This window comes from Euprymna scolopes, chromosome 10 (genome assembly GCF_053919585.1).
Source record: "Euprymna scolopes isolate OS-2025 chromosome 10, ASM5391958v1, whole genome shotgun sequence".
NCBI lineage: Eukaryota > Metazoa > Mollusca > Cephalopoda > Sepiida > Sepiolidae > Euprymna > Euprymna scolopes.
In genome coordinates, this window is record NC_136491.1 from 92,082,281 (window position 1) to 92,094,414 (window position 12,134).

The 12,134-nt window shown below is 34.7% G+C and overlaps 1 protein-coding gene across 2 annotated transcripts in view; it reads right to left on the bottom strand.

Annotated features, from left to right (window-relative positions):
• Positions 1-12,134, bottom strand: part of LOC145286128 (caspase-8-like) — a 173,614-nt gene that overhangs the window by 78,893 nt on the left and 82,587 nt on the right. For both annotated transcript variants that reach the window (XM_080134834.1, XM_080134835.1), the window contains exons 3-5: positions 8,660-8,901; positions 3,399-3,461; positions 26-94 (exon numbers count right to left, since the gene is read on the bottom strand). In XM_080134834.1, coding sequence (XP_079990960.1) covers positions 26-94; positions 3,399-3,461; positions 8,660-8,901 — 374 coding nt within the window. The remainder of the gene's footprint in view (positions 1-25; positions 95-3,398; positions 3,462-8,659; positions 8,902-12,134) is intronic.

A 12,134-nucleotide genomic window follows, 5' to 3' on the forward strand; every position in this document is an offset into this window, starting at 1 on the left:
TCTTTTTATTGCTATTATTATTTACCTGGTTCTGGTGGTGGCTGCCCTGCGTTAGTCAAAGACATACCCAAACTTCTGCCTTTGAAAGGTTTTCCTAAATTAAAAGAAAGGAAATGTAATAAAAATAGTATTCCAGTTTTTACATAAAACCAGAAAATATATACAGACTGTTTGAAAAATCTATCGTATAACTTTAAGATTAGTTAAGATTAGTTCTACATGTGTATATTTGGTCAGAACCTCTTTGTGTGGGGATTACTGTTTTAATAGCACATTCATCAACGTTCTGATCCCCATCTGGCATCAATTAAAATGAATGTCTCTCGACTTGGGGAGGCCTTATGTTTTGACCAGCTTCTGGGCTTGACCTTTACTCCTGATCTTAAATGGAACACGTACATCAAATCTGTTGCCAAGGCCGCTAGAAAAATGGTGGGATCCTTCTATCGATCCAGTAGATATCTCACTGCTGATGCAATTCTCTATCTATATAAGAGCCAGATATCCAAGGATGGAGTACTGTTGCCACATCTGGGCAGGAGCTGCTAGAAAAGACTTGTCCTGCCTTGATAGAGTTCAAAATAGACTTTGTAGCTTCGTAGGAGATGTCCTTTTCTCTTCCCTGCAACCTTTATCTCACAGAAGAAATGTTGCAAGTTTGTCTCTGCTTTATCATTATTTTCATGGCAAGTGCTCGGCTGAGCTTCAATCTATGGTACTCCCTCGCCAAGCTTTCACAAGAAACACTTGTCTAGCTGAAAACACTATCAATAATTCACCCCACTCTTTATCTGTGCCTAAACCTATACGTAGATTCCATGAACAAAGCTTCTTTCTTAGAACTGCATGCCTGTGGAATTGTCTTCCGTTTTCCTGCTTTCCAGCTGACTACGAGGGGTGTGCAATAAGTAATGCCCCTGACGCACTTCCAGTTGTCTGATCTAGCTGAAATTTTGCATGTGCAATGATTTATATCTCTACAGGTTATGTGGCAAATTACAGCTCTAAACTAATTGTGGTTTCTGTTTTACAGGTGTTTGAACTGAGTCAGGTGTGAAATGGAGCCTGTTGAATGTCGAGCAGTGATCCGGTTTTTGTATTTGAAAGGATGCACACCACAGGAGACTTTTGATGAAATGAAAGAAACTTATGGTGATAATGCCCCATCATATGACCTTGTAAAACGCTGGCATTGTGAATTCAAACATGGCCGGAAGTCTGTGGAAACAGCTCTCAGACCTGGTCGCCCCCGCCCCCTTCTGCCATTGATGAGGCATCTGTTTGTCAAGTTGAGGCTGTCATTTTGGAAGATTGGCATATTACTATTCGCCAAATAACCCAAGATGTCAAGATTAGTACAGGGTCTGTGGAAACTATCATTCATGACCATTTGCATATGCATAAGGTGTCTGCCAGATGAATTCCCAGGTTGCTCACACCATTCCAGAAGTGAGAACGCATCGAGTGTTCAAGGATAAATTTGGAGATGTGCCAAGAAGATGAGTCAAAGTTTTTCAAAAGACTGATTACACAGGATGAAACCTGGGTCCATCACTATGATCCAGAGACCAAATCCCAGTCAATGCAGTGGAAGCACTTGGACTCACCACCTCCAAAGAAAGCAAGGGTGCAGCACTCCGCTGGCAAGGTCATGCTCTATCAGTGTCAGAAATTTCGTGAAAATAGCGAATAATTCCACCCCATCTTTCCAAGCTTATAACTCCTCGAAAAATGCAATTCAAGCCCTAATTTTTTTTTCAATTAAAGGAGCAAGGATCAAGATTTCATTAAAAAAAAAAAAAAAAAAAAAACCTGTTTTTTTTTAAAAAGGTTTTAAACTTCGGACTTTACAGGTAAAATTCTACAAGAACACTATGTTTTTTTTGTTTTAAATTTGAATATATTATGTATTGACCTTTTCTCTTCAATTTGTGAGTAAATAATTATGTACTTATCGGGGTCTAAATTAATTATTATTAGACATTTACAAAATGGGAGGCGTGAATTATTCGACCCCCTGTTTTTCCAAGCTTATAACTCCTCGAAAAATGTAATTCAAGCCCTAATTTTTTTTTCAATTAAAGGAGCAAGAACCAAGGTTCCATTAAAAAAAAAAGAAAAGAAAAAACAAATAACGTGGTTTAAAAAAAAGGTTTTAAACTTCAAACTTTACAGGTAAAATTCTAAAAGAACACTATGTTTTTTTTTTTTAAATTTGAATATATTATGTATTGACCTTTTCTCTTCAATTTGTGAGTAAATTAATTATTTACTTTCGGGTTACTAAATTAAGTATTTACTTTTTAATAGACACTTAAAAATTGGGTGGGGGGGTCGTGAATTTAAAAAAAAAAAAACGTTTGTCTAAAATATTATATTCGATTTATTGGAAAGAACATAAAATTTCACATTGACCCTGAAAATATCGTAAAAATAGAATCAATAGAAAAATTTTGATAGATTTTTAAAGTTTAAAAATTGAAAAATATTGAGTTCAGAAAATTCATTACTGTTTAAAAAAAAAAAAAAAAAAATATTTCTATTACTTTTAAAACAACTGTAATAGTTTATTTTGGAAGTATAATCCATAAAGAAAATAAATAACCCACTTTTAACAGAGAAATTCCGAGATTTTTATATTGTATTCGCAGTTTCGTGTTAGGGGTGTCAAAAATTCCTACAAAAATTCTGATACACCTAGTCATGCTCACAGTCTTCTGGGACCAGGATGGAGTAGTGATGACAGATTTCCTGGAAAAGGGTACCACAATTACAGGAGCCTATTATGCTTCACTTTTGAGGAAATTAAGCGAAACTATCAAAATCAAGAGGCAGGGCAAGATCAGCAAAGGTACCCCCCTCTTGCAGGACAATGCTCCGGTCCACAACTCACATGTCGCCAGATCAGAAGCACAGGCATGTGGTTATGAAATCCAACCCCATCCTCTCTACTCTCCTGACCGTGCACCCTCTGACTTTCACCTCTTCCCAGCCATGAAGTTGTTTTTGAAAGGAAAGTGTTTCTCAGATGATGCAGCCTTGATTTCTGAAGTCACCTCGTGGTTGGAGGACCAACCTGGGGTGTTCTACAAAAACGGTCTCCAGAGCTGTATCAAACGATGGGAGAAATGCATAACTCTGGGTGGTTCCTATGTAGAGAAAGACTAATAACTGTGCCAAGTTTTGTTGCTTTACTGCTATGGGAAGTGGGTCATGAAGATCTTTCTGTATTTTTATTTATTTTTTTTTTTTAATTAGGCTACATTCTAGACAAGAACATTGTTTTGAGCTCATTTAAGAACAGTATTTTCTTTAAAATAATTTATATCTCTGTTAGTAGTGTTTACCAAATGTGAATATCAAATACTTTAATTCTGCAGATAGAAATATGATTTTACCTCCATTTCCAGTTATTTTATTATCGCATTCAAAATCCGGTTCCTTGTTTTCCTCCTTGGAATCTATTAAAATATTTAAAAAAAAACTATTGGTTACATCAAATGTAATGGTGGTCATCATTTCAATTATTGACATGAAGTAATGTACATAACAGGACCAGAAAACAGCAAGGTCTTCTACATTTTAAACTTGAATCAGATCATTAAATCAAACCTGAATTCTTCTATTATGTAACTTGCAATCAATATTTATGGTAATTAAAATCGTTCTAACTAATTTTTAAAACTTTTTATTTAATCCAGATAGGTTACAAGTAAGTAGATAAACTAAAATATATTGACTTGAATTTTGCTCCAAAGAAAACAAGGTATTTTTGTTAGAAAAAAGAAAAAGTTCTATTCTAGAAAAGATGTGTCTGTGTGCTTACATATATAGCGAGATAGATATATAAAAATACTAGCAGTTCAACCCGACTTTGCTTGGGCTCTATGTACTGTTCATAACTTTCTGTGCATATGTATATATATATATATATTAAAACGTTTGACTCATGGCCAGGTAACTTTCATCGAAAAAACAGTTAAAAACTTTGGTCTATATCTGAACACACTTTATGTAAAATTTCAAATGTTTAGACTAAAAATTGGCTGAGTAATTTGGTAGAGACCACAGCAGTCAATTTTTTTTTAAACTTTGACCCCAATTTTGACCCCTTAACATTTATTGTTTTCGGCTCAAACCAAATTAAAAAGTTTAATCCATGTCCAAGTAACCTACATCTAAAATTTTAAGTGTTTAGACTTAAAATTGGCAACGGAGTTTGGTAGAGTTTTCAAAGATCAAATCATTGAACTTTGACGCCTTGACAGCCAAATTTCTGGCCAAAAACTGATTAAAAGGATTTTCCCACATCTCAATACCACTTATGTAAAATCTAGAGTCTATAAACTGAAAATTGACAGAGTAGTTGGTAGAGAAATGTAAACATGTAGACACACACACACAGACAATTTCGCTTTTATAGATATACTAGCAGGTCAACCCAGCTTTGCTCGGGCCCTATGTACTGTTCATAATGTTATGTGCATATGTATACATTAAAAAGTGTGAATGTGTACGGTAATGCCTTTCTATATAATAGGCTTCCTTAACTACCATAGAGAAAAGTTGGTAGAGATCGCAGACGTCAAATTTTTTTTAACTTTAACCCCAATTTTGACCCCATAACATTTCTTGTTTTGGGCTCAAATTAAATTAAAATGTTTGACCCATGTCAAAGTAACCTACATCTAAAATTTCAAGTGTTTAGACCCAAAATTGATGGAGGAGTTTGATAGAGTCTACAAAGGTCAACTCTTTCAACTTTGACCTCTTGCCAGCCAAATTTTCAACCAAAAACTGATTAAAAAAAACTTGCTGCATGTCTTAATATATCATATATTTTGTCTATTTCTATATATCCATATACAGTGACACACATAAATATTGAATACATGTTATTTTCTATTATAACTCTATTTTATGTTCGCCATTTTGCTTGAGTCCATTTTTTTATCAAAGTTTAAAACTTCCCTATGCAATAGTATTGGATACATCAATTCAGTATTTTGTTGTGCAACCTCTGTTTTGTTTCACTGCTTCCAGTTGCTTTTTATAGTTGACCACAATTGTTTTTTCACATTGATCCACTGTTACTTTACCCCATTCTTTCTTGCATAATTCCTTTAATTACTTGATATTTTGTGGAATCTGTATATGAACGTCAAACTTCAAAGTATTCCACAAATTCTCAATTGGATACAAGTCAGGAAATTGGCTTGGCCAATTGAGATTACTAATACCATTATTTTCAAGCCATTCCTTTGTAAGATTTGTGGTATGCCTGGGATCATTGTTGTGTTGGAAGTACGAAATTCTGATCATGTCTCAAAGAAGTTGCAGATTTCTGAACGTTCTTTCTCTAGAATCTCACTGTACATGATACCATTCATTCTACCCACAGTAAAAAAAAATCTTAAAGCAAAAAACACTAAGTTATCCAACTTACAGTTTTTTTGTTTTGTTTGTTTATTCACCCCAAACAAGGCACAGGGATACTATGCAGGGACTTAAGCAGCAAGATGTCTGTTCACACTACACTTGAACTTCTGCAAATCAGTACAGCCAAGGAAACAGGGACCCAGGAGAGAATTCCAAACTCTAGCAGTTCAAAGGAAGAAACTAAAGTAAAAAGGCTCTTCGTCATCTAGAGATGTCCACAGTGTGAGGATAGGATTTTGCAGCTTGTCGGATTAGTCGAGTGTATTCACATCGAGGGTGTACGAATACCTTCAGACTTTTGGAGCATATTCCATTAAAATACTTGTAGAACAGGCACAGAGATGCAACATTTCGGTGATGGGACAGTTTGATTGATAGCACAGGACCTATTAGAATGGAAATTTTTTTTTTTTTTGGACTCTATCTAAAAGTGCTAGACTAGTGTCAGATGCACCAACTCAGATGTGGCAGTAATACTCTATGCATGGCGAATGGTGGTCTTGTGAAAATATAGAATACTCTCAAGTGTAAGCAACTTTCTAACACAAAAGAGAAAACCCAACACTCTCCTTCGATGAAAAGCATCCCCCATATCATATCTTAACTGTGACGATGGTATTGTGCTTGTTGAAGGTAGTATCATCTTTTTTGCCAAACACTTATCGCTGTGTTCTTTCCGAATAGTTCAACTTTTGTTTTATCAGACCAGATTACCTTTTCTTAAAACTGCATACCTTTCTTTTAATAAGTTTCAGAAAACTTTAAGCAGTCTTGACATGTTTGTTTTTCAGTAAAGGCATTTTTCTTGGTGATCTTGAATGAAAGCCTGTATGATATAAAGCTCTGCTAATGGTATCTTTACTTACATTCATTCCAGCTCAAGATTAGTATTAATTACAGAATGAGTTACATAGAGGATTTTCTTTTTTTTTTTTAACATTTCTGCTGATCCACCTTGAAGTTTTCTCATTTATTTCTCTTGCTTATCCATTTCTTGGAAGGTTTGCTGTACCATCACAATATTTCTTATACTTTCTGATGATATTTCAACTGTACTTAGTGCTAGATCTATTTCTTGGCGAATTTTTCAGTAACCTTGTCCTCCTTTGTGACGTTCAATAGTTCTATCTTGCACATCTCTTGATAATTCTCTAGTTTTGCCATTTTTAATCCTTGAATTGCAGAATGCACATCAAAGAGTCATATAGAGAGTAGCATTATTTTTTTAAACAATTGGGTGTTTCTGATTGATAAAAAAAAAAAAACACTGGACCCTTCCAACCACCCCCTGCCTGAATTTCCTTTGCGGACCGCCGCCACGCTAGACGATCTAAAAATCCCCCCCTGCTCAGGTGCATGTTATCATAAAAAACATTGACACTTCAAAAGCATGTGGACCCGATCTCATCTCAGCTGTGCTATTAAAAAAGTGCTCAGCCGAAGTAGCTCCAGTTCTCTCCAAACTCTACAACAAATGCCTTAATGAAGCTTGCTTTCCAGGCTGTTGGAAAACTGCTTCTGTTGTACCAGTATTAAAGAATTCTGGCAGAAGTACTGACTCATCAAATTATCGCCCCATTAGCCTCCTCCCACTTTCCGACAAAATATTTGAGACCATAATTAACCATGCTCTAGTCCATCACCTTACAGATGCTAAACTTCTGACTGACAAACAATATGGATTTAGAAAAAGCCCGTTCCACAGCAGACATCCTAACTGTAATCTCTGAATGTATATACCATTCACTGGACAAAGCGGGGGAGGGCAGAGCAGTAGCTCTAGATATATCTAAGGCTTTTGACAGGGTATGGCATGAGGGTCTCCTCAGGAAAATTAGATCATGCGGTATCACTGGTAGAATACTTAACATAATTAAATCCTTCTTAGATAAGAGAAAAATCCAGGTTGTCCTCGATCGTCGTACATCTAAACAATATGATATAAATGCGGGAGTGCCTCAGGGGTCTATCCTTGGACCTCTATTGTTCCTAATATTCATTAATGACCTCCCGGACAAAATTGCCTCTGAGATGAGTATATATGCTGATGACACCACACTCTATAACAGGCATGAAAGGAAAACAAATGAACACATATCTCAAGAAATGGCAAAAACACTAGAGGATGACCTCCAATCTGTAGTGGAATGGGGACAAAAATGGATGGTCACATTCAATGCTACCAAGACTAAACTAGTTTCCTTCAATAATTACAAGAAACCTTCTCTGCTACCAATAGCAATGGCCAGTGACTCATTATCTGAGAGTACATCTTTCAAACTCCTTGGCTTAACATTCACAGGAAACATGAGTTGGAACAATTACTTTGAAAGCATTGCCAGGGCCGCTGCGAAGAAGGTAGGCTCTCTCTACCATGCTAGAAAACTACTAACACCCGATAGTATCTTGTACCTCTATAAGGCCACCATTTGCTCATGTATGGAGTATTGCTGTCACATTTGGGCTGGTGCATCTGCTACTAGTCTCTTGCTTCTAGACAAGGTTCAAAAGAGAGTCGCAAATCTGATAGGCCCTGAACTAGCATCTAAGCTTCAGCCTCTGTCCCATCGACGAAATGTTGCATCCCTCTGCCTGTTCTACAAGTATTTTAATGGTGAATGCTCTGGCAAACTGCAGATACTTGTGCCCCCACAACGTAGACACCCTCAACAAACCCGACAGGCAGCTAAATCCCACTCCCATACAGTAGAGATCCCTAGATGTAAAAGATCTTTCTACTCCAGTAGTTTCTTCCCCAGAACCGCTAGACTCTAGAATTCCATTCCAGGTCCCTGCTTCCCCAACTGTACTGACATGCAGAAGTTCAAGTGTAACATGAACAGACATCTTGCTGCTAAACTCCTTACATAGTACCCCTGCAACTTAGGTCCCTGATAGTAACCCCCTACATCAAAGTGGCAATGTGCCTTGTTTGGGGTGAAAGTGTAATAAAAAAATAAAATTTTTAAAAAATCAGCTTCTTGTAGTCCCTCCCGTAAGTACCTAATGTCTTTCTAGAAAGAATTCTGACTAGTAAAAATATCAGGGAAACCAATGCCAACAACAGAATCTTTGGATTCATATGATATGATGATCATCATAAATTCAATTGTTTACAAAAAAAAAAAAAAAAGTATTGAAACCTTAATGTAATTACAATACAGATAACAAAATAGAAATGAAGAAAAAAGAATCGTAAATATACAAATGTTCAAATTACCTTGATATAATTTAATTTTTTCTTCTAAATCTTTTCGATTAAGTACTTGTACTAAATCAAAAAGTGTTTTTAAATTATTGGCATGGATATGTCGAACTTTTAGCAGCAATGACATAAGTTGAAATCCATTGTGACACGTTTTAAGTTTTTCTCTTGGAATATAAGCTTTTTTAATGAAATGTTCAATGATTTGCTGGACTTCTTTCTTCTCCATTTTAGCAGCCAAAGTATGAAGTAAAATACTGTAAGAGAAATGGGAATAATATATATTGATCAATTACTGTTAAGTTTCATGTAAAAAAAAAAACAGCAAAAGGTTGTTCCTGGCATTTAATTCATTTTATAGTTGTAATTCTACTGCTAACAGGCCTGGAAATTGTGAGAGAAAAGAAAAAAAAACTGCTGGAAAGACAATGAAAATTCTAACTAAACAGACATTAAAATGATTAAAAGAAATCGCTGGAAATTATTACAATATTTTCCACTAGCGGGGGTACCCGGCGTTGCCCGAGTGTTTGTTTCCGGGACGGGGGGAGTTTTAAAAAATGTTATGGTAGGTAAGTAGGAAGGATCAAACCCGGAGGCATGAGTAAAAGTAGGAAAATAAAGTGTGAAAAAAAACAAAAAAAACATCTGCAACGTTAACAGTTCGGCCACCAAGAAAAGTCCATTCCAGTTGTTTAGGAAAAAAAAAAAAAAAACCCACTGTGGTAGGTCGGCGCGAACGTGAAAATATAATGTGAATTGTCCAGCACCCTAACCACTACGCCACAGAGCACTGCAGCTTAGTTTAGTGATTTTAAATAACTTAACATGATAGAACTACGAAGCCAAACCGGTGTTCTCTTCTCAACTGTTCCTTGTGAACGATCTCCAAACGGTGTTAAGTGATGGCAGGAGGAGGAGGAATTTTTAAGAGAGAAAATATTTTACCACTTCCATTGATCTTAACCGATTTTGGCCGTGACTTCTCAGCAGAAAAAGTATAGAAATCTAAGATTATCGAGGAATTTGAGAACTAATAAGCCTATAACAAACCTCAGATATTGTTCTGCCGTTTGTGCATAATGTATTTGCATGAAATATCTTGATTTTTAATCCTATTAAGGTCAAAATTCCACGGGAAAAAATGAGTTCATTTTATTTATATAGATAGATAGATAGATAATGAAGAAAAACAAAAATCCTGTCTTTGAAGTATGAAGAGACAGTCTGAATATTAGAAGACTTTTAAAAAAAGGAACCGTATATCTTAGAATAGCCAGAGCTATTTATTTATTTTCTTTTTTTTTTTTTACTATTGGATCAACACTTATCAATGCCAAGAGCGATTCTAGGAGAGGAGTTAAAGAGATGGAATGATTATCAATCGAAAAATAAAGAGCACTATAGAAGTACTAAATGTGATTGATGAAATGAATTAAGTTTAAATACTTATGGGATGGTTTAGAACAAGTATTTGTTGATTACTATGTTATTATCTGTAGAGAAGCAGTCCCACTGTAATGTGTTCCACAAAGAAGAAGCCCTTCTAAAAAAGCCTTGTTCATTGAAATTTCGTGTGATTCTGGTCACATGAAAAAAAGAAAAGAAACGTCTTTTTTCCATTATGGTAGCTAAATGAGTTCTTGCTGTGAATGTCTTACAAGAAGGAACAAGAAAGTAGAGCCCAGTCGAGCACCATCTATGGAAACAATGATAAACATGGACTATTAATGTCTCTTCTGTGAGAACAGAGCTGTAGAGTAGAGAAGAAATAATCCTCAACTAAATTTTAAAGTCTATTTTGTATGCCGTGAAAGTGAAATATTTCTTCTGTTATGAGAAAAAAAAGAACAATGCATATAATTTGACAATCTACTTGGACATTCTAAATGGACATTATGATTGGATATTATAATTAGACATTTTGTGTGCCTTTGCCTTAATAATGTTTGGCATTTACTAGTGGTGGGACGATTCCAAAATTTTCCCAATCCAATTTCCAATTCCGATTCTTTTAATATTTATAAATATTTAATTAGAGACTTATTTTATTTTTGTTTTTGTTTTTTTCGTAAATTTTCAAATCTATATATATAAAAATGTAAATTTGGTTTGTTAAAAGTGAATAAAACCATATTTCTACGTTACCAATTTATTTGAAATTTTCAGACAACCCATCTTTAGAGTCGAGAGATGTTTTTATGTCATTAAAATAAATTTACCTCGCGAATTATTAAAATATTAAATAAAATATAAATATTTTTTGCAGTCGTTTCTGCGAGACTTGTTCGGTTTTATTTCTGGTAACTTCCGTTTCAACTACTACAAGTAAAAAAAAAAAAAAAACTTACTCATGCAGAGAGTGATCCATGCTGAAATAATAACGTTATTATTTAAAAAGCCATTCTTAACATGAGGAAGGGAGGGTGTTTTGTACCTATTCTGTACTTTAACCTTACAATTGAATAAAAACATATCATAAATCTTTAATTAAACATGGAAATACGATTTAAAAAAAATAGCGCAGATCACTCTCTGCATTAGCACACACAAAAAAAAATAAAATAATCCCATATTTTAAAAATTTAAATTCATTTATGTACTTACCAATTTTTTAATGTTAAATTCCTTTAATTATGTTAAGGCTTCTCACTCATGAAACATTACGTTTTAATTGTTTAGTTTCTTTTCACGGCATTGTTTATATAAAAAAATTTGTTTTAACTTTTTCTAAACTGTTTCATTTTTACGACATGCCTCAACATATTATAAAAACCCTAACCTCCCCATGTTAAAAAAAAAAAAAACGCCCTTCCATAAACCTCGAAAGCCGTTCTTAATATGGGGAGGTTGGGGGTGTTCATTCCGAAAGCCGTTTTAACATGGGGAAGTTAGGGTGTTTATAATATGCTGGGGCGAGTCGTAAAATTAACGAAGTTGCTATCTATTATTTATTGCAAAAATTGCTTGAAATTTATTTATTTATTTGACAAAAAAAATTACATTTTGGTACTCCTTGGGCATTGAGTTCCATGGCGACCAGCAGAAAAAAATAATAGTCGCTCCCTTAGTCCCCCACCCCACCCCGCACGTAACATATTTTATTTACTGACGTTGCCGTAACTAAACGATTATTTGTCACATTTACAAACATTTATTTATTTTGAAAAAAGTTTTACTTTTTATGAATATTAAAAGAAAAATGGGTACTCATGCAGAGAGTGATCCATGCTGAAATAATAACGTTATTATTTAAAAAGCCATTCTTAACATGGGGAGGGGAGGGTGTTTTGTACCTATTCTGTACTTTAACCTTGCAATTGAATAAAAAAAAACACGATTTAAAAAATAGCGCGGATCACTCTCTGCATTAGCACCGAAAAATGTTACTAAACATTTATTAATAATTTCTCACTTTTACAAACATTTGATTTTAAATTTCTTTTTAAATGACAACTTTTATCGACTTTTTTTTTTAAATATCCCCCCC